This window comes from Miscanthus floridulus, chromosome 9 (genome assembly GCF_019320115.1).
Source record: "Miscanthus floridulus cultivar M001 chromosome 9, ASM1932011v1, whole genome shotgun sequence".
In the NCBI taxonomy this organism is placed as follows: domain Eukaryota; kingdom Viridiplantae; phylum Streptophyta; class Magnoliopsida; order Poales; family Poaceae; genus Miscanthus; species Miscanthus floridulus.
The window spans coordinates 21,785,170-21,808,333 of record NC_089588.1 but is presented as its reverse complement, the minus strand read 5'-3'; the positions used below and the strand labels follow the sequence as shown (position 1 = coordinate 21,808,333).

Genomic DNA, 23,164 nt, shown 5'->3' with positions numbered 1-23,164 from the left:
TGTTTTCAATGTTTACCTTCCATGGTCCCTGGTCATATAGATCACAAGGGTACAAGGCGATGTTCACTTCAACTTCATACCCGTCCACTTCAAGACGTTGACTCGACCAGCTACTGTGGTTGTAGAAGGTGAAAGGCGGAGGATTAATACTAGTCCCTTGGTTCTTGGAAGTTTCAATGCTCAGGTCCACCCCTATGTGAAGCCATTCACCACATGGCACCGCAACCACGTTCCTGGCCAGCTCAAGGGACCACACCAGCTGATACAGGACGCCCTGCGGCGAGTCCGTCATTGGAGAGAGATGCTGGGCCGTCTCCTTTGTACGCCTGAAGAGGATGCTCTGGCCTTTGAAGAAATCACCAATTCTAGCTGTAATAACACCGTAGACGCTACAAGGGCTGTTCCCATCTTTCATCCGCAGCTTCACCTGCACTGTGGCCTCCAGGGCGTTGGACATCACCACATAGGTGATCTCAACGTTGCGGCCGGGGCCTAAAGAGCTTATGGTCCGAGTCATGGGTCCTTTGTCAACTTCCCTGGCGTACTCTGGGTCATAGCAGTCCCATTCCCATTTGATGGAACCGCCGCCGCCGCCATCGCCAGTGCTTGTGTAGGGTCCTGGGATGTCAATTTTGATGGCAAAGCACCCGTATGTCGAGATGCTTGTGCAGGGTCCTGTGAGCACCAAATCAACCATTTTTCCCTACAACCATGCACATTGCTTCATTAATAATCTAATCTATTATTGCTTTCATGCAAAAAAGATTAATATAGATTATGGATACAAGGGATTAATTAATAGACATGATCTAATACATCTACCTTTTCTCCTTGTTCCTGCTTCCTATAGATGATATGGCCTCGTTTCCCGTCGAAGACTATTACGGTTGTGCCAAGGACCCCAAGGTCCGCATGCATGGCCAACAGCTCCACCCGAGGTCGGTCCTTGGCGCCGTCAGCATTCCAAAAAAGGGCCATGAAGCTGCTGCTGCTCTCGGCATCGCCGGCCTGATGAGGTGGATTCAAACGGTAGTTGAGCACAAGGTAAATGTCTCGTAGCAGTGAAATGGGGTGCGGGTTGGCATATCTTCTACTCTTCCATGCCAGCAGCTGGTGTGACATCCTCCCATATTTATTCAACACGTAATCACACATCACATCCTGGGGTAATTCCCTGTCGGAAAATGCCGTGGTGCTCCTGCTCCACGAGCTTGTAAAGAAGTTGTAGATTGGATTCATCCTTGCAGACTCGCAAACGATGAGGATCAGCCCCGCTAGTGCCAACCTGGGTGAAATACGATCGTCCACCCAAGCTGGGAAGCATGACAGCACGTGCACGGCATCCATGGCAAAGTCCTGGCCCCTATTCACGTGCGCCAGTATTCTCACAAGACCACCTTCAGTGTCGAAATCCAATAAGGATCTGTAACCAACACCCCAGCTTAGGCGTTCGGGATTGTATTCATCAACTGGGAGTATATCGGCAGATCTATCCAGGTTCTCGATGAGCTCAAATGAATCTCCTTGCTGGTTCATGAAGCCACAGACATACAAGTTGTCATCCCGCATGATTAGGGTTGTCGACATCGTTTGCTCTCCCTTCCCTGCTTGCAGCTTGACGTGAATCCACCTTGCCGGCTGTTCAGCACGTTGCTTGGCGAGCACTGGGTGTTCTCTGGTGGAGGAGAGAATTGAACTGTGGTGGCGATCAAAGATATCCTCGCGGTCTGGATGGTCAGCGAGGATGCCACGGAGAGCCATTATAAATTCAGTGAACGATAGTTCGTCTCCGATGGTGTACACTACAGTTCGATGCCCTGAAACCATTTTGGCCTGCATGCATTACCCGAGAGTTTAGTTAAAAGAAGGAAAGTGATACTACCACCGTTTCCAAATTATAAGTCATTCCAAGAATCTTGGAGAGTCAAAATATCTCAAGTTTGACCAAATTTATATAATAAGATAATAACATTTATGATACCAGTTAAGTATCATTAGATTCTTTGTTACATATATTTTCATAGTATACCTATTTGATGTCATAAATCTTTGTATTTTGGTCAAATTTGAGATGCTTTCACTCTCCAAGATTCTTGGGATGACTTATAATTTGGGATGGAGGGAGTAACAAATGTCTTCAATGTTTAGCGCAAGCACTATAGTAGCTAGTCCTCCTTTAATTTACCTCCTGTGTACCACTGATGATTTGTTCTAACGACGACGGAGCAGTAATAGCTTTCTCCAGATGAGCCTCTTTGCTGGTTATTATTTGCTCCGGAGGGTGACTTATTGTCCGTGCGATCTGCAGTGGATTAGTAGTATATAATAATCATCCAGTAGACAACAAGATTATTAGTATTCGTTAAAAGAATAAGAGATGATAAAAAAATGTCTTCAATATAATGTTTACCTCCGGGTACCAGGTGACTTCCACTTCCACTTCATTGCCGTCGTCAGTTTTACTGGAACTAATTCCATTGGCGAAGCGGAGAGGAACATTATTCAATTCAACTTTCTTGCCATCGCCAGTTTCAATCTGGAGGTTCACCTCTATTTGAAGCGCACTGCCGCATGGCACTGCAACCACATTCCTCGCCAGCTCAAGAAGGAACCACGAGTCGTCATCGGTAGGGGAGAAACACTGACGCGTCCCCTTTGCACACCTGAAGAGGACGCTCCTGTATTTGTCTTCAAAGCCGTCGATACGTGCAGTGATCTCACCACCAATGCCAGCAGTGTTATGCCCATCTTTGAGTCGCAGCCTGACCTGCACTGTGGCCTCCAGGGCATCTGACATCACAACGTAGGTGACCTCAGCTACCTCGGGGCGCATGTCCGGAGCGCAGATGGTATGGCTCACGGGTAGTTGGTCGACTTGGGCGGCATACTTGGGGTCATAACAGTCCCATTCCCATTGGATGAGACCACCGGCATCGCCACTGCTGCTACTGGCAGTGGCAGGTGGGATGTTGATTTTAATGGCGAAGCACCCGTAAGCTGAGATGCCTTTGTAGGGTCCAGTCAGTACCAACTCGACCATTCCCTACATGCATGCACTGCTTGATTAATATGGCATGGTTGTAAAAAAGATGCATATAGTAGACATCTTACTATTTCTAATCCTCCCAAGATACACAAAGAAAGAAAAGATAAATTCTGCAAAATTTTTGCAATGATCAAAAACAAATTGCCTTTAATTTTCTATACTCTAGGCATCATCTTACTACTGCATACAAATACTCACAAGAAGCACTAAGAAATAGTGTCAATGACCATATGGTGTTTGAGATTTGTTTGGAGTAAACAATGATAATAATGCCCCCTCACATTAGAGCTTTATACCTATAAAATGAGCTAAAATACTGTAATATTTTTAGAGCTCTAAAGTTTAGAGAAGGGATCCAAACAGGCCCTAAGTTGACAAATTAGTAAGACATAATATATGTATACCTGTTCTGTCTCCTCTTCTCCTTCCTCCTTCCTATAGATGATCTGGCCTCGTCTGCCGTCAAAGACGACGATTTCCGTGCCTTTGACATGAAGATCAGCATGTATGGCCAATAGCTCCACCCGAGGTCGACCGTGGCCCTGGCATCGTAGATCAAGATCCCCGTTGTCACCGGCCTCCCCGGGTGGGCTAGCAGAGCCACCGCTGCTGTCACCATCACCGGCCTCTCCAGGTTGGCTAGAAGAATCGCCACCACTGCTGCTGGTGTCGTCTCCGGACTCATCGGCTTGGCTATCAGGGCCGCTGCCGCTGTCGGCATCGCTAGCCTCCTCTGATTTGCTATCACGGCCGCCATTGCTGCCAGCATCGCTAGCCTCCTCCGATGATTTGCTAGCAGAGATGCCACCAATGCCAATGTTGCAGGCCTTCTTGTGTTGGATTTGTGGGCTCCCATTGCTGCCATTGTTGAATCCCCTTTTACGCTCGGGGCCACCTCCGCTTTTGCTAGGAGGGCCGCCACATCCTTTGGTATTGTGGCCACCTCTGCTTTGTCCAGGAGGGCCGCGACCACTGCCAGTGTTGCCGGGCTTATTAATAGAATCTCCATCGTTGTTGACATTGCCAGGCTTCCCACGTTGATTCTTCTTCTTTTCTTCTTTTTTAGCCTGATCACTTGTATGGGTGTTGTTGAGCACGAGGTAAAGAGTTTGTAGCTCCATAATGGGGTGCGGTTGCCAATTCTGTGTGCTCACATTGCTGGCGTACCCTCGGGTCTTCCATGCCATTAGCTTGCTCGACATTTTCCCATGTTCCCAGACGTTCTCAGTCATCAATTGCTTGGCGAATCCCGTGCCGGTGCTCCACCCACGTGAAAAGGAGTCGTGGGGAGGATTCATCCTTGCGGACTCGCAGACCATGACGATCAGGCCCGCCAGTGCCACCCTGGGCCTCAGATCGATACCAGCCACCGGATTTGGGTGGCTCGACAGCACGCGCACGGCGTTCTTCGCAAAATCACGGCCCAAATGAGCCGCCTCCAGTTTGTGCACGGCATGATCATTACTTTTGGCTCCCAGCATGGACATGTAACTGACGCCCCATCTTGAGAGTTCGGGATCGCGTCCATTAGTAATTGGGAGCAGTATATTGGTGGCTGCATTCCGGTTGTCATCGAGCAGCTGGAACGAATCTCCTTGCTGGTTCATGAAACCAAGGACGTACACGTTGTCATCCCTCATGAACAGGGTTGTCCACGACGTTTCCTCTCCCTCCACTGCTTGTAGCGTGACGTGAATCCACCTCGCCGGTTGTTCATCAGCACGCTGCTTGGCCAGCACTGGATGATCTCCGGTTTCGGAGAGATTTGGGTCTTTGTGGCCGCCCAAGATATCCTCACTGTCTGGATGCTCGGCGAGTTTGCGACGTAGATCCGTCATGAATGAAATGAATGAAATTTCATCTCCGATGGTATACACCAGTTCAGCATGTACTGCAACAATAATTAAATTAACACATGAGAAAAATAACCCAATATATACATGTACATGCACCCACGCACGCATAGACCAAGTTATAGTTTTGAACTTAATTTGTAGCAAATTAATTACCCACGTATCGTCTCATCAGAGATAACAATAAATTATTACTCACTTTCGACGTTGTTAAAAGTAAACTAAATTAACTTCGAAATATGCATCAAAATTACTTACATTTGTCGTTTTAGAAAAAAAGTCTCAACACGACCTTTTTTAACATAAACTATATCATTATGAATGCGAGAACTTATGAGTATATCGATTTTCATATTAAATATATGCCTCAAACTATGTTTTGTTGACAGCAAAAATGTTAGCACACGTGCAATGGGCTCCAACATGAAGTTCCCAACGTCAAGACGATCAAAAAATACATTTGAATCATCAAATTTGGAGTTCAAACGAAGAAAGGATGATTTGGGGGTTTGTCAGGCTTCTCTGATCCTGTCTGGCAAGGGCCGTTCAGCCCCGCGAATACTGGCTAGGCCAGTTCGCCTGGTCTGAGACGGCTTCGAGTTTAGCTCGGTCCTAGCTCATGTTTTGACATGGAAAAATTGTAAATTATGTCTTGGATATGTTTCTTAATGGGATAAGGCCATCTCCCTTTCTATATATTGGAGGATCATGGTCAGTTGAGGGATGCAACTTCCAATCGATCAAAAAAACATCTATTACCCTTTTTTTATTTATCCTAGCTTTTCCAACCCCTGCTGTTCGGCGTGTCTCTCGACGAGATTCGGTGGCGTTCTAGGTGGCCCTTGCCGACCTTAGGACAACCTCAACGTGCCCCTCCCTGACGGATCTTCCCGAGAGGTGTTCTTGAGCTTTTCAGGCGAAGAACGGGCATTGAATCGGCTCTAGCAACCGGCTGGTCGGTCTTACTGATCTCGGATGTCCTTGTTGCGTGATAGGTCGTGTGCGACCTTGGACAAGCTAATCTTTGCTGGTGTGTGATCCAAATCGACGTCACACACTTTTAGGTGACTCCGCTGGAAAAAGAAGATCAATCTACAAGCAACGTGTCTGAAGAACACAACAAGAAGGAGGGTGATCCCACGGATCCGTTCAACCCTGACAATATCATTCATCCTACGACGATTGATCAACTACTAGAGGATCTCCGTAAGATGGTGGAGGAGTAGAATGCTACTAACCTACAAGCCGCTCTTGCAATTTGTTCGCTATATCAGCGAGGAGGGGTGGCAAAACAATTCAAGGTAGTCTATCAGGTTGCTCATTGAACCACTGCTGAACCCAAGGTAACACCACCCGTAATTAATACATCTTCTGTTGTTACCATGGAACAACACAATAAAATGATGGTGGATTGTGATGCGGCTATGATAAATACGTTTCATAGTATGCAATACAATGCTAGTCTTAAGAAATCTACGGATTATGGATCTGTTATGCCTAGTGTGTCTGTATTGGTGTCTTCTTCTCGATCTTAAGACCACATATCCTTCCTTTGGCATGCCGATGAACTACTTTAAGGGTGATAGGATCAATTAGCTGACTAGAGGGGGTGAATAGTCTTTTCTAAAAAAATTATGCGCCGACTAACCGAAACAAATACGAAAATAGACTAATTGGTCTAGCCAAGACTACACCCATCTATCTATGTTCACAAACACCTCACAAATATCCTAATTTAGCAACTAAGGTGCCGAGCTAGAGAAAGCTCACTTACACAAGTCTCGTTGGCAAGGTCACACAAATCTAAGCAACTAGTACAACAAAACACACCAGGAGCTCCTACTCATACTAGTTAGCAAAGCGCAAAAAGCCTAAGCCACACTAACACTACTCAACTAGCAAAGCTACACAAGCTAAACTAGAGAGCAACAACTACTTAGTTACACAAACTAAGCAAGGCTACTTAGCTACACAAGAACAACAACACTAGCACAAGTATGTACAAGTAAAACAAGCTAGTGATAAGGATTGCAAACTGTTAACGGTCGTTAACCCTCAAAATAAACCATCAATATAACATGAAAAACTGAATAAATATGATCACCAACATAGGCATAGGGGTTTAAATTAATAAATTCCACAAGTGTTGGTGAATCTGTGTCTGCAGGAGGATTTAATTAGAAAACAGGCGAAGTGGACCTATCTGTCAAAGCAAATCACGATCATCAGTGACGAAACCGACTTAGAGGACCTCCAATCCACCATCTAGGACAGATCATCAAAGATCAGGCCGAGAGGAGCCTGGGTGGGGCCGGCCGACCCATGGGGCCCGCTGGTCAGCCCCCGCTTGTACGTCGGTGTTCCACCGCCTTTAAGGATCAATCTTAACCGTGCAAGGTCGGTTCTTAAATTTATCGTGTGCGAACAATGTGGTTCTTAAATTTATTGTTGAATTAATAATGCTTATGTTCCTTAGCCATTTTAGTCTATGCTTAGCACAAATTGACGGACTAGTGTGTGCGTAGTACTTTTTACAAGAAATAAAAAAAAACAGGGATCAGCGGTGTGGCAATGATATATCATATCATAAAAAATGCAATAATATTTTGAAAATGGTCATACTTTAAAGGATTGAATGCACACTTCAAAGAAAAGGGATTACCGTTGAGCACGAGGTAGATGTCACGTAGCTCCGAGTCGGGGCGCCGTTCCACATAGTTTCCTCTCTTCCAATGCCTCAGACGCCTTGACATCTCTACATATTTCCACACGTAATCTATCATCAATTGCTTGGTGAATCCTGTCCCGGTGTCCCAGCCACGTGCAATGGCGTCACGCACAGGATTCATCCTTGCGGACTCAGAGACCATGAACTTCAGGCCCACCAGTGCCAGCATGGGTGTCATCTCGATGCCATCCACCTTGTGTGGGTAGCGCGACAGCAAACGAACGGCGTGCGTGGCGAAGGTCTTGCCCAGGTTAGCGGACGTCAGTCTATCCATGACTTCCTCCTCCTTTCTGACGCCTAGTATGCTTTTGTAGCTGTTGCCCCAGCCTAGAAGTACTGGCTTGTATTCTTGTGGGAGGATCCGACGGGCGCTTCTCTTTGGGTCGGCAAAATCGTAACAGACTCCAGACTGGTTGATGAAGCCGATCACATCCACGTTGTCATCCCTCATGAGTAGGGTTGCCGATGACGACGATTCCTCGCCCTCCACCACTTGCAGTTGCAGCTTGATGCGAATCCACCTCACCGGTTGTTCAGCACGCGGCTTCGGGAGCAGTGGGTGTTTTCGGCTACTCGAGATATTTGGGTCCACGTGGCAATCACAGATATCCTCACGGTCTTGGTGATCAGCGAGGATGACACGTAGATCCTTTATGAATTCAGTGAACGACGACCTGTGATCGTCAACGGTGTACGACAGTTCAGCTGGAGGTTGATCCTCCACCATTTTGACGTCCTGCAGTTGTGATTTATTAGTTACTAGTGTTTAGAATAGAGTGCTTTGATCGTAAAGCAAGATACTCAGACAAATAGGAATGTAATCAGTAGTTTCATTCATCTCTGTTTGCGAACGAGGGCTCGCTCAGTGGTGTGCCAACCACCGGCGTTCACCAGGGTCTTTACCCATCTCCTATATATAGCCACAAGCGCACATATACGAGGGTGCTTGGTTTCCGGCCACAGCACGCTACACCACAAAGTCTGGCAGCCACATATATCGAAGTGACTGTTTGGTTGGTGGATACGCGTAGGCAGCCACGGAAAACCGTAGTGCAAATCGGATGGAATCTCGCCACACTTTTGTGGCGCCCATTTTTTTCCGCCCCAACTGCGGCAACCAAACAACCCCTATATGTTAATATGCCACAATGGTCAAGTGACATGTCGGTCACGCTCGGAGTCTTGTGATCCTCGGGTACCTTTTAGCTGCGTTCGGTATCTATGTGTAGTCAGTGGTGGATGCAGGTTCAGCTTGTGGGGTTTTGATTGCTGGATCCACCACTGTGTGTAGTTGTAGGTTTGTGTGTACATTGTGTGTGAGTGTGTGAGGTGTGCGTCGAACCGGTGTGTCCAAGGGACGTGTCCGTTCGGTTCCTGTCTACGAATGAGATCAGCGGTTCGTTTCGCAACAACCAGTAAAAGAAGGAAAACTAACAATGAATTAAATGCCTTTAATGTTTGGCGCACAACATGTTACCTTCACTGGTGCTTCCTGATTTGCGGCAGCTTCACAGATTTCCAGGTTGCCAATCGCTGGGCTACATCTACTTGCTGGAACCCCCGGCCCGACCTGCAGCTCGCCGTCACCCACGTCCAACATCTCCTGGTCAGGCGTATCTCCCATGGTGAATTCCTGTGCCAGTACATGAATTTAGTTAGTTCCTGCTACTACTATTCACTGAGTGATAACGGGTAAACCTAGAATTTAGACCATGCATGTTTGTCTTTACCACAGCTGTTGCAAAACATTAATTACCCAGTGTTGCATCAGAATAATCATTGTTTGTCATATATTCTTCTTATATACTCCCTCCCTCCGTCCCATAAAAATTGTTACTCTCCCAAATATTTCTAATTTTAACTAAATATATAGATAAAAATATTAATATTTAGATCTTAGTATCATTAGATAGATCGTTGAATATACTTTTATAATAAACTTATTTGACGATACAAATATTGCTAATATTTTCTAAGACCTAGTCGAACTTAAAAAAAAAGTTTGACCAACATATTTCACAGATGGAGTATACCTTACGGTAGCTCAGCCTTGTTACTAAGGTGGTATGCGGAGGGAGAAAGAAAAGCAGCAGAGGTGCAATACAATGCAGCACCTGTGCTAGACATGAAAATTTTGGCACCGAAGCTTGAGTTGGCAACAGGTTCCTAACATGAAAAATCATTTTCTTCTAGAGAAAAACAAAGAAGACCGGCACGACCTGCCAGAGTGCTGGGCAAGACCGCAAGAGACGGATACAGTGGAAAGATTGTTTACTTGTTTATACTTGATGTTTTCCTATGCATTAGAGTGAAATTTCCTAAGTTAGACACTCTGACGTGGCATTATCTTTGAACCGTTGTATCTTCCAAACGTTAAGGTTGCCCCTAGATATCAGCCGTACTCAGCTTATTCTCTCTTACAGAACACTATTGAATCAACCGATATCAGCCGTAAAACGTATCAGCCAAACAGCCCCAAGAGTTTGGCTACATCATGTGGGATATGTACTCTGTAGTTACAACTCTGGCATTAACCAAATCGCTGCCACGGAAAATTGGTACATTAGTACACATAGCAAACAGAGAAATAATTAATAAACCTCAAAACTATGTGCATACATATTACTATGAACCTACATATTACTATGAACCTCAAATATTCTTTGAGATCCATGCACATGAGAAAACAATCAAATTCTGTCAGGTGACTGGTTGAATCTCTCTCTTTTCTAAACGCAAGTGGCCCTTTCAATTAAAAAGAAAGAGTCATATATACAGAGAGGGGCAAAGAGCGCAAAAGACACTGGCTGCACGCCTCAAAACTATGTGACTGGTTGAGTCTCAGAGAAGACTAGAGGGTGATGTCATAATTGCACATATATTGAAGCTGAAGATTCCAAGCCCAACAGAAAGTGTGGTAATGATAGCCATTACCACACTTTATGTTACAAATTAGACGACCCCAACGGAGGCTCAAATTTAATCCTTACCAGACATACTAGGGAAAAATAAATCAAAGAAATTATCACAGAAAATCAGTAACATCTTGACATCAATTTCATATAATCTAGTAATCATCAGAGATAATGATAGCCATTAATTCTGTTCCGTTTTCGAAAAAAAACTACTCGTTGTTATAAATAAAATAGCTCAAAGTAATCCCTTTATTTGCATCTAAATTACACACATGTAAATATCTTCAGAGACAAAAATATTGTTCACATCATTCATGGATATAGATATACATTATATCTAAATACATTTTACAAATATTATGTACTACAAAAGCCGGATTGAGTAGCAAAAGAGGGCAATTGAAGCATGATTTATGCTGATTTGGAAACCACAAGGCATCTTACTATTAGTTGCAGCAGGATAACTGTCGGTGTTTCGAATAAACATCAACTAGTAAATTTGTATCTGTTGCGCGTTAGGCCCGGATGGTGCGCTAAAGGACACAAGATTTATACTGGTTCGGGCTGAATGTCCCAACGTCTAGTCATCTGTTGCTCATGTTATTAGCACCGAAAAAGGTTCGTAGTAGGGGGTACAAACGGTCGAGAGAGGGACTGGTCCCAAGTCTCTGATGGAATGGTCGAAAGGACGCCGAGAGCTTAGTCGCTGCTCAGCTGTGCATGATGTGCGTTGTTGAATCGTGTCGATCAATCTCTTTGTGAGTTGATCCGTCCCTTTAGTGGGGTGCCCTGCCCTCCCTTTTATAGACCAAGGGGGAGCAGGGGTTAAAAACGGGAGAAAGAGGAAAAAAACCAAAGGCAGAGATCGTCCTCCGAAGGTGCTGGGTCTTCCTTTTCCCTTGAGCCTGCTCTGTTGACAGGGCAGACCATGCCAAGGATCGCACGTTCCCTGGGCCTCTGTTCGTTGATGACGCCACACTCTTACTTGATCAGCAAGTGGTCCCATCCCATCCCGCCCCTGCGGGCGACGTGTCGGACATGGGTGTTGACTTGCGACCCTACGGGGAGCGGACGGCGCGGTGACTGCATGTTTGTCACTGTAGAGGGCGCGAGTCTCTTCCTACACCATAGTGGTTGTCGTATGCTTATGTCAGGATCCGTGTCCGAGGGCTGACGGCGGCGCCCACAACACTGTTAAGACAAAAGTCGGTGCCTACAACACTGTTCCGACTCTGCCATGCCTGGAAGGGCCTAAAGCGCCTGTCCCATCGTATCCTGACGGTACCTCCCTATAGGCGTGCTGGGCATGGTCCTCGGTACTGCGGTTGACTCGAACATCTTGTTGTACCATGTGCTCATCATTATGAAGGAGCAGGGTGCAGTCGTCGGGCGAGGCGGAGTCTGCACTCGAATGTTGGGCGAGGCGGAGCCTGCCCTCGGACGTCGATTGAGGCGGAGCCTGCCCTCGGATGTCAGGCGAGGTGGAGCCAGCCCTCGGTTTGTCAGGCGAGGCAGAGCCTGCCTTTGGTTGTCGAGCGAGGCGGAGCCAACCCTCAGCCATCAGGCGAGACAGAGCCAACCCTCAGCCGTCAGGAGAGGCGGGACCTGCCCTTAGCCATTGAGCGAGGTAGAGCCCAGCCCTCAGGGGTCGGGCATGGTGGAGGTTGCCTCAGTCGTCGGGCGAGGCAGAGCCTGGCCCTCGGGGGTCGGGCGTGACGGAGCCTGCCTTCGGTCCTTCGGGCAAGAAGTGTAGCTGCGTTCTTTCCTGTTTGAGAGCATCAATGTTTGATGGCTATTAGTTCCACCACATTGGGTATCCCAGTATTAGGTCCCTGATAGTAGCCCCCGAGCCCTCGGGTGATTTGTATAGAATTGCCCGGGGGTGTTTTGACTTGCTAGAGGGTGCGCGCGAGCGCACCCGACGAGTGTAGCCCCTGAGCCCCTAGGTGATTTGGGCAGAATCGCCCGAGGGGTATTTCGCTTCGCCAAAGGGTGCGCTCGAGCGCACCCGTTGGGTGTAGCCCCCGGGTGATTCGGGTAGAATCGTCCGGGGGGTAATTTCGGTCCCTTCGAGGATATGGCTGTGAGATTTGGTGTTTTGACAACTGGGCAGTTTAAAGGGAACCCTAGTATCCTGTTCATGGGGATTCACCTAGGGTCCGCCCGGTTGAGACTCGATTGAGGATTGAGACTCCTTTGAGGCTTCGTGCGCCCGAGTTTTGGCTGTTTTTGGGCCCATCCCTCGTTGGGACGGCCATTGAAGCTACTGGGCCAGCCCTCGAACTCCTGAACCCAGGCGGTCCAGAGAAATACTTTTTGACCCATATCCCCTCTGTGGGAAAAGAGTCCTGGTCTACTTTGTGAAGGCGAAACGTCCGACGCTGTTTTGATGGGAAAGGATAGGGATCGTGGGTGAATATCGCGCGATGTGACACGGTGGCGTATTGTGGCAGGTTCGGAGACCTAGGCGGGCGATTGCCCTTCTCACATCCATCACCCTTATAAAACCAAGGGGTTCGCCCCCAGGGTTCCATACTTTGCCAACTCGCCTTCGCATCGACAACCTCCGCTGCCAATCGTCTGAGCCTCCCTCACCTGCATCGCAGCCGCCGTCAAGCTCGCATTCGCATCACAGCCGCCGTCAAGCTCGCATCCGCCCCCCTCCCAATCGTTCAATGGAGCCGTGGTGTAGATCCGACATCACCCCTCAGTGCCTAGAGGGCCTTGTTCGTCGTGGCCTCCTTTGCCCGCTGACTGCCACCGAGGAGTGGTGGCTGCCTGGCAATGAAGATGAGCCATCGCCGCCCGAAGGGTATATCGTGTCCTTCGCTCGCTTCCACAAGCGGGGATTCACCATACCTGCCCACAAGTTCCTTCGGGGGCTGTTGGATTACTACTAGGTGGAGTTGCAGCACCTTACTCCCAATGGGGTCTAGCACATTGCGGCATTCATCACCCTATGTGAGGGGTTCTTGGGGATTGATCCCCACTTCGACCTATGGTGGCATCTCTTCACCGTCAACCTTCTGAAGAAGCGGGTCGGGAAGCAAGAGCTATGCATGCTGGTGGGATACGCCGCATTCATCTCCGCAACAACTGGGCAGATGCATACCCATCGATGCGTTTGTCGACCTCCAACAAGGGGTGGCATTCGCAATGGTTTTATGTCAAGGATGACGACGCCGCCCCCTTGCCAGTTTTCTCTAGGCGCGTCATTGAAGTGGTCCCGGGGTCATGGAAGTGGGGTGTCCCGGTCAAGGACAAGATAAATATCTAGGACCTTCTCACCACCCTCCAAATTCTGAAGGAGAGGGGTGTGAAGGGATTAGGGATCATCGGTGCCTACCACATGAGGAGGGTGGCGCCGCTGATGGCGCGCGCGCTTCCCCTACACCAGATGGTGCCTAGAGTGTCATTTGAAGGGACGGTGCTTGTCGATGAAGCACTCTCCCCCTCCGAAGTGGCGCAGCGCATCAAGGAGGTGATGGAGCCTTCGAAGGACACCGTTGGTGTCGTCCTTGATTTTGTGTATCCGGTGTCGGGGCATCCCCTAATGCGGCCGAAACCGGGGTTTATCGACTTCGTAAGTTTTCTTTCCCCGTGCCCCTCTTTTTACTTGAACTTCTGACCCCTTGATGCTAACCTTGGGATAGCAGGACCAGCCGAAGGGACTATTCTTTAGGGATAGCCTGGCTCTACTGCCAAAGGATCGGCTCGTGGCGAAGGCGAATTGCACTGTGGCCGAGTGGGATAGGAGGTTGAAGGAGCTCAAGTGGAAGAAGATGCTATGGAAGCAGCAAGCACGAAAATGAGGAGAGGAGAAGATAGCGAAGACGACAATGACAACGACAATGAGGTAGCTACCGATGTGGAGTGGGACGTCCTAGAGGATGAGGATACGCTGACAGGTGCCCACCCGTCCATGCAGGGACCCTTCCCATTCCATGTGGGGGGAGGCGAGTCCTCGAGACCAACAGAGATGGGCCAAACCACCAGCCTGTCCTCAGGACCGGCAAGAGCGGGCGGATCTACCGCTGCGCCCGAGGTGCCAGTGGAGGGGGCAGCTCCGCTACCGCGCCCTACAAGCTGATAGGGGTGGGCGGATCTATCGTCGCGCCTGAGGTGTCGGCAGAGAGGGGTGGTTCCGTCGCCGCGCCCTCGGAGGCAAGGGATACAAACCCCTCTGCCCGGGAGCAGGGGGTAGGCTCGAAACAGTCCCGCCTAGACGAATTGGGGCAGGAATCCAGGGGTTCGGCCCCAAAACATTCCTACCGCCGAACAACATCAGTGTAAGTCCCTGATTCCTTTGTTTTTCTATTTTTCTATTTTCAGTGCAACTCATGCCTTTTAACTCTTGCAGAGTATTGAGACGGGGCCGCTCTTTGGCGCTGGCGCCAAAGAAGAGCCATGCCCTTCAAGCGGGACAGACGTCGCCGCCTGATGTCGCTCTTATTTTGGGCAGGAGTGGCACCGATGTTGCAGTCTCGTCGGCCATTCAGACGCTGCCTATGGTGACGCCCGTGCCCTCGGTGGGTCAAGTGAGCGCCGGGGCTGAAGAAGCGTCCTCGGGGGTCACCGAGCAAACAACATCGGAGGTGACTCCGCCGCCTACATCAAAGCGGTCGGAGCTGCCACCCGAGCTTGTGACACCCTCTGTGGTGGGTGTGGCGCTGCAAGTTGAGGCCCCAGCATCGCAAGCGCAGGTGACCGCGACTGTGGCGAGCCAGGCACAGCTGGATGCAGCCACGGTGGTGTTCGAGGAAACGGCACAATCCGTGCCACCGGTGGCCCAGATGACGGCGCCCGAGGTGGGCCAGATGGAGGAGGACATGGCCGAAGGTTCCCCGACCGTGATGAGCCAGGCGTAGCCAGATGAAGCCATTGTGGTGTCCAAGGAAACGGCACGACCCATGCCACCGGCGGCCCAGGCGACGGCGCCCAAGGCTGGCTGGATGGAGGACGCGGCTGGAGGGTCCCCGGGCATCATGGCCGTGGTGGAGAGGACCAGCAGGAGGTCACCCTCGGCCCTGGTGTTGGGAGGCAGCTGCTCGCCCGCACGAGGTGAGTCGCCACTCCAGTGGATGGATCACCAAGACCCAACGTCGACTCTCTTCTCGCTCGACGATGCTACCGAGAGCATAGAGCGGGGGAGTCTTGACAAAGGGATCTCGACGATGATGGATGTCCAAGATCAGGCCAGGGTCATCTTGTGGGACATCATCATTCCCAATGGCCGGGTATCCACTTGATCTTTCCTCTCGCTTTCTTCTTTCTTCATGTATTTTCATATTTTTTTGACACTGATCTTCTTTTCAGTCCCTCATTAATCGTAGGTAGGAGAAATCCTGGTTCCTCCACGAGTAGAAGGTGGAATGGGACCACCTCACCAAGAAGGCCTGGCTGCGCGGAGATTTGAGGGCCTAGCTCACCATCGCCTAGCAGTGGGAAGTCGAGGCGCGTCGGGACACGGAGGAGATCCATGGGATGTTTGAGGATCTGTTGGTGAGGGTGAAGCAGGACGAGGAGGTGGCCACCACGATCCGAAAGGAGTGGGACGAGCTACTCTAGAAGGATGCCGAGGCTAGCGAGTGGGCCGTCGAAGTCCTGGCAGAGCTGGAGATGGAGCGGGAGCTCAATCTGAAAGCCAAGGAAAGGTTCGCGGCCCTGTAGCAGAGGGCAAACTAGGATGCCGAGGTGATCACCCGGCTATGCAGAGAGCATGACGAGCTATGCTAGACTGCATAAAAACTTTGCTCGGAGCACGGCGTGGCCTGCAATGAGCACGACCAAGCCATCCGAGGGCGCGATGAGGCATGTCGGGAGGTCAGCGCCCTCCGGGCGGATCTTGGTGATGCGGTGGCCCAAAGGCTGGAGGCCAGGGAAATTTCTGCTAGGCTGGGCATGGAGCTTGCTGAGGTGTGGGGGATTCTTTAGCTTGAGAGTGATGAGCACGATCTCCTGCATTCTACCATCGTGGTGGTCTACGACGACCTACAAGTGACGCAAGCGGAGGGGACTAACTCCCTCATGACTCGTGCCGCTGGTATCACGGCACGGGTGCACCAGCTCGAGGAGGACGCCTTTCACGCTGGGATCACCCAAGCTTTTGCTATTGCCCACTCTCATTATGATCAGGAAATCAACTTGGAGGCAATGAGCCACGGCTTCATGCCTGGCTATGAAAACTCCAAGCTGGATGAGATTGAGAAGGCGGTGACTCCTATCGCGCAGAACCTAGCGAATAGGCTAAAAGACATAGTTCTCCCTCCAAGGAAGTAGTTAGTAAAGTAAGTCTGATAAACATTTATATGTAATATGTGGACAAGTGTCGGTACTTTTGTGTCCAAAAACAGTTTCATAGTTTCGCTTCGTAATTTTGTTTCGTTCGTTTGATCTTACTTTCTTCCCTTTGCAATCAAGAAAAAAGGTTTATGCGATCCGACCCTTCCGTTTGTTAAGGCCATAGGGCCCAAGGGGTATATGGGGAAATTTCAATTATGCTAATGAGCAAAGTTACCATAGTCATCGGGGCATGGGCTTTTTGCAGTCTTACCAAGCATGCTCGTTTATCCATTCCCACAAACCTTGTCGTTAACCTTAATGTGAGGAAGAGGTCCGATGCAACGACTGTTTCAAAAAAAAGAAAAGGTATTTACCTTTATTAACCCCCGAGTGAGATCTGTCCTTTTGCGATTGTTGGGGCCAGATGTTACTAGAGACCGAAATGAGGGTAGCGAACTTACGCTTGCATTCGCACGTACCCCTTACTTAGGATTTTTAGCTATCGTTTTGGTGACCGTGCGTTTAGTCTTGTCGCAAGTCCGGCCTTCCCCGAGCCCCCACGTGTGGCGGGGATTTGGTCAAGGGTCGGCTTGTTTTGTGACTGTCACTCCATTTGAGGTTTTCGCACCCGAAGGGGTTGAGGAAGCGTCACTTGCCTCGACGGCTCGAGTGATGCGCTCGATGAGCTCGCTAATGGGGGTGTTCAAATGAAATCTGATCCCATTGCTTTGCGACTAGATCGGCAAAGCCCTCGGATGGCATTCTGTTGCTCCTTGGCCCGCCTTCCAACAGACTCCCCTTCAATGGGGATTCTATGGGCTTGGCTAGAGGCTAGATTGAACAAGAAGGTTGAGATGACCCTATTTGCCTCAATGTGGGTTGGGCAAAGGCTGCTGAGGCTCATCTACGTTTTCTCCCCGGGCTCTTTGTTTGATGCGAGGCAGCCTCGGACCCTCCATGGGCCGGCCTTCGAACCTCGGTCTCTCGATCCTGGATCGAGCGGCTCGAGCCCCTGAGCCCCTTAGGGCTGATAGGGGTCGGCCATGTTTCGCGCGTAACCCCATCCTCGGCTTCTGCAACTAGAGGGGCTAAGCCAATGACACCTGCCTCGATGGCTCGAGTGTCGCGCTCAATGAGTTTGCTAACGGGCATGTTCGTGTGGAATCCGGGTCCGTCATTCAATGACGGGGTCGGCAGAGCCCTCATGTGGCATTCCACTACTTCTTAACCTGCCTCCTGGCAGATGCCTGAGCCGTTTGATAGGCTCAGGTGGCCTGCTGGCCTCTCCTCGACAGAGATTCTGTGGGTTTGGCTTGAGGTTAAAATCAAACAAGAAAGGTCGAGATGTCCCTGTCCACTTCTGAGCTGGGTCAGGCAAGGCCGCTGGGGCTCATTTCGGTTTTTCTCCCCTTGCTCTGTTTGACGTGAGGTGGCCTTGAGCCCTTCGCGGGCCAGCCTTCGAACCTCGGTCAGTTGCCACTCATATCGAATGAGACGACTACTGCTTCGTGACGCAACACGAAGTGTTGAGATGCGGCAATCGCATATGCAACGTTTGGATGTATGGGTTTATTGAAATGAAAGCGGGGGGCAGTAATGTTACCTTGGTGGTATGAGCAACGAGAAGCTCTTACCAGACATGTCCGTGTGGGGTTCGGGGCCGACGTTTGCGACGGGTCGGCGTGACCTGCAGGAGCATCGCAATTTTTTGTTTCTGCCTTTCGGCGGCGATTCGAGCCATTCGATTGATTTAGGCGACCTGACAGCTTCTCCTTGAAGGAGATTCTATAGGAGGACCCCTCTGAACCCTTCTTGAGAAGGCGAACGCTAAAGCTGGGGATGCGGGGAACTATGAATTCGATAATTCTAGTGAACAAAAACACTATAGCCGTCGGGGCATAGGGTCTAGCGGTTCATCCAGTTTTATTCAAAGTTTTACACCCACGCACCGTGCCTCCGGTTTTGAACGTAAGGAGGGGTCGGGCAAAGAGGGTATCTACACAAGTAGACACTCTCGGCAGCCCCCGAGCGATGTCTGTGCCCCGGACGTTGCTAGGGTCGGAGGCTCGGTAGTGAAATTAACACGCAAAGAAAGTAAACAAAGGTGCTTATCTTTTGGAGGCCATCGGTTCGGCATTTACTTGGGCCGTTCGATCGACCTAGGAGGCCTAGTGGGCTCCCATTGCTGGAAGCTTCGTCGCTGGGTCCTTCTGGGGCCTGCCTGGGGAAGCGGAGAGTCGCCCGCACGCGGGTGCGCTTTGTTTCTCGCGCCCGGCGTGTGGTAGTGGCGGGCCATGCCTAGGCCACGTCTCATTTGACCAGGCGGCGCTTCATTGACCAGAGCATGTCCCATTGGTCCAGGCGTGTCCCCTCGAATTCCCGTCAGCATTGATTTCTCACCTGCATCGAATAGGGGAAGGAAGAGGGTTTTTCGTCCCAACCTTTCGCCTTTCTTCAGCTGCTGCGTCTCCTTCTTAAATAGGGGGAGGGAGGGGGTTCTTGTCCCCACACCATCGCCTATTCCTGAGCTGCTACCTCCTCTCCTTCTTCCTTTTCACCAAACGCGTTCGTGCGTCGCAGCGGTTCCTAAGTGAGGGAGGGTAATGCCAGGGAGAGAAAAACTCACAAATCTGCTCATGAATTCGAAGCACGATGTCGAGCTAGAGGTCATCCAACATAGATGAGATGGTGTTGGCCGCCTTCGCTGAGAAGGGGCCGCTTCTGCCAAAGGAGGAGGAGCACTGGAGGGTGCTGAGCGTCGTTGGATTCATCGCCAGGAAGCCGCCCAGGACTGCGTCGATGGGGGGTTTCGCCCTTGCAGCCACTTGGATTGGCTAGTTCACGAAGCTTGATGAGATGTCTATGACATCCATGAGCCATTGCGGCCTTTCTTTGATGGGGAGGGCCCCCAGTCCAGACGCTGTGGTCAGGGTTGTGGCTGATCACGATGGCATAGTCCCTGGACTCCCCGGCGATGGTGCCACGGTCACCGACGTGGTGCTCGATGTTGTAGATGGCGGTACCCTCAGGGGTCCTATGGAGCGTTAGGACGTTGCCGATGGAGAGCGTGGCACATCGACTGTAGTAGTATTTAGAGTAGATCTGGTCAAAAATTGTAATCGTTTAAGTTGTGGGGGGAGCCCCTGTGGGAACAGTCTTTTGTATTCATGAATACATTAGTCCCTTTTCATGATGAAATCACTTTGTAAGCGATGAATTTGTGCGAAAAATAAATGTGTTCTCTAAGTTTTGTTATGGCAAACAGCTTTTCAGCTCTTTCTCCCACTTTTTTATAAAAGAGGTTTAGTGTCTTCCGATCCTTCCCATAGTTAAGGTCTAAAAAACTCAGAGTGCGGGCGAGCCAATTCTGATCACGCTGGTGAGCGAGGAGGCCGTAGCTGCTGGGGCGTGGGTTTCCCGCAGTCCTACCAGTTAGACTCAGATTTTGTTCCCAAAATCCTAGTCCTTAGGACTTGCCGTGAGAAAGGAGGGAAAACACAGAGAATGTTTGCGAGATAACATAGAGAATGTTTGCAAGGTAAACATACTTATAGCAGCCCCTGAGTGAGGTTCGATCCCTCACATTTTGTAGGGGTCAGATGTCACGAAAGATCAGGGATTTTTTATGAAAAAAACTGATAACAGAAAGTATGCATTTATTTAAGGGTAAAATCGACGTAGCTGCTCAATGTTCCAAGCGTTGGTGAAGACCTCGCCGTTGATGGTTTTCAACTTATAGGCGCCTGGCCGGAGTACTTCCGCGATGACGTATGGTCCTTCCCAAGGCGGGGAGAGCTTGTGGCAGTCCTTGTTGCTCTACACGAGGCGGAGGACCAGGTCCTCGACGTTGAAGGCTCGGTCCTACACCCATCGGCTGTGGTATCGATGCAGCGCCTGCTGGTACTTGGCTGAGCGGAGGAGGGTGACGTCGTGAGCTTCGTCTAACTGGTCCATGGCATCTTCGTGGGATGCCTTGGCTCCTTGTTCATCGTATGCTCTGATCCTTGGTGCTCCATAGTCGTGGTCGGTTGGGAGGACGGCTTCGAAACCGTAAACCATGAAGAAAGGCATGTAGCCAGTGGCTCGGCTGGGAGTTGTCCTTAGGCTCTAGAGCACCACAGGGAGCTTGGCAACCCAGCGTGCACCGAATTTGTTCAACCGGTTGAAGATCCTAGGCTTGAGGCCCTATAGGAGCATGCCGTTTGTGTGCTCGACCTACCCATTTGTCCGGGGATCGCGATGGTGGCCCAATCAACCTAGATTTGTTGCTCATCGTAGAATTTCTTGCCGGTGAACTGTGAGCCATTATCCGTGATGATGGAGTTTGGTACTCCAAAGCGATGGATGATGTCGAGGAAGAACAACACATCTTGCTCAGACTTGATTACGGAGATCGACCGAGCTTCGATCCATTTTGTGAACTTGTCAATGGTGATAAGCAAGTGGGTGTAGCCCCTAGGCGCCTTCTTGAGAGGCCCAACCAAATCAAGCCCCCAGAACACGAAGGGCCACATGATGGGGGTCATCTGAAGTGCCTAGGTCGGGAGGTGAGTTTGCCGAGCATAGTATTGCCATCCTTCGTAGGTGCATACGATCTACTCAGTGTCGGCTACTGCAGTGGGCCAGTAGAAGCCCTATCGGAATGCGTTCCCAACCAAGGTTTTGGGCATGGCATGGTGACCGCAGACCCTACCGTGGATATCGCTCAGCAGAAGGTTCCCCTGTTCGATGGGGATACAGAGCTGAAGGATTCTAGGGTGGCTTCATTTGTAGAGTTCGCCTTCTACAAGAACGAAGGATTTGGCACGACGTGCGAGCCATCGAGCCTCCGTCTTGTCCGTCGGCAGTACGTCATGAAGTAGATAGTCGAGGTAGAGCGTTCTCTAGTCAATCAGAGGGTTGGGCTCTGTCGCTGGATCCTCTTCAAGCTCCATGACCTCAGGGCCGGACGGAGCCATCAGTCGGTCAGCCCTCAGGGCCGGATTAGACGGGCCATCATTGGCCCATTCCGACCCTTCATGGCGCACCAAGCATTTGTGTTGATGATTGGCGATGACACATGTTGGCATTGGTTCTCGATCGAACGTTGCTTTTCCTAGCACATCAGCCGCCTCATTAAGGCGCCTTGGGATGTGACTGAGTTCGAGGCCATCAAATTTGTCCTCCAACCATTGGACTTCTTGGTAGTACACAGCCATCTTGGCATCGTGATAGCTCGACTCCTTCATGACTTGGTTGACGACCAGCTAGGAGTTGCCCCGGATGTCGAGGCATCGGATGCCCAACTCGATGGCGATGCGTAGGCCGTTGATGGGTGCTTCATACTTGGCCACATTATTGGATGAGGGAAAATGGAGACGAACCATGTACCTCATGTGAACCCCGAGGGGTGATACGAAGACCAGCTCTGCACCGGCGCCCTTCTTCATCAGTGATCCATCGAAGTACATCATCTAGTACTCTTGATCGATGACCGCCGGTGGTGTTTGGACCTCGGTCCATACCGCGATGAAGTCAGCCAACACCTGGAACTTGATTGCTGTTCGGGAGGCATACGTGATGCCTTGATCCATCCACTCGAGCGCCCATTTTGTGGTTCTTCCCGTGGCGTCCTGGCTCTAGACGACCTCGCCGAGGGGGAACGATGTCATGACCGTTACGGGGTGTGACTCGAAGTAGTGGCGCAGCTTCCTCTTGGTGATGAGGACGGCGTATAGGAGCTTCTGGATTTGGGAGTAGCAGGTTTGGGAGTCGGATAGCACCTCACTGATGAAGTAGACAGGGCGTTGGACCTTGAGGGCATGCCCTTCTTCCTCCCGCTCTACTACCAGGGCGGCGTTGACCACTTGCGTGGTGGCCGCTATGTATAGCAGGAGGGATTCTCCGCTGCTCGGCGAAACTAGGATCGGGGCCCTCCTTAGAACCAGCTTGACCATGTCAAGTGCCTCCTGAGCCTCGGATGTCCACTCGAAGCGGTCGACTTTCTTTAGGAGGCGATAAAGGGGGAGACCTCATTCGCCGAGGCATGAGATGAATCAGCTGAGTGCGGTGAGGCACCCTATGACTCGCTGAACCCCCTTTATGTTCTAAATCAGGCCCATCCTTGTGATGGCTGAGATTTTCTCTAGGTTGGCTTCAATGCCATGCTCGAAGATGATGAAGCCGAGCAGCATGCCCCTCAGGACCCCAAAAACACATTTCTCGGGATTGAGTTTGATGCCATTTGCTCAGAGCTTCGTGAAGGTCTGCTTAAGATCAGCAATGAGGTGGTCAGCCCGTTTGGACTTAACTATGATGTCGTTGACGTTGGCCTCATCGGTCCGCCTGATGAGGTCTCCGA

The 23,164-nt window shown here is 50.3% G+C and overlaps 1 protein-coding gene across 2 annotated transcripts in view; it reads right to left on the bottom strand.

The window, feature by feature from the left end:
* Positions 1-23,164, bottom strand: part of LOC136483532 (uncharacterized) — a 45,546-nt gene that overhangs the window by 1,185 nt on the left and 21,197 nt on the right. Inside the window, exons 2-8 of one of the 2 annotated variants that reach the window (XM_066480619.1) lie at positions 9,105-9,260; positions 7,562-8,363; positions 3,451-4,937; positions 2,411-3,043; positions 2,186-2,302; positions 823-1,833; positions 17-703 (exon numbers count right to left, since the gene is read on the bottom strand). In XM_066480619.1, coding sequence (XP_066336716.1) covers positions 17-703; positions 823-1,833; positions 2,186-2,302; positions 2,411-3,043; positions 3,451-4,937; positions 7,562-8,363; positions 9,105-9,251 — 4,884 coding nt within the window. In that variant the 5' untranslated portion in view covers positions 9,252-9,260. Of the gene's footprint in view, positions 1-16; positions 704-822; positions 1,834-2,185; positions 2,303-2,410; positions 3,044-3,450; positions 4,938-7,561; positions 8,364-9,104; positions 9,261-23,164 lie in introns of those variants that run through there. The other variant, XM_066480620.1, reaches the window with a different exon arrangement.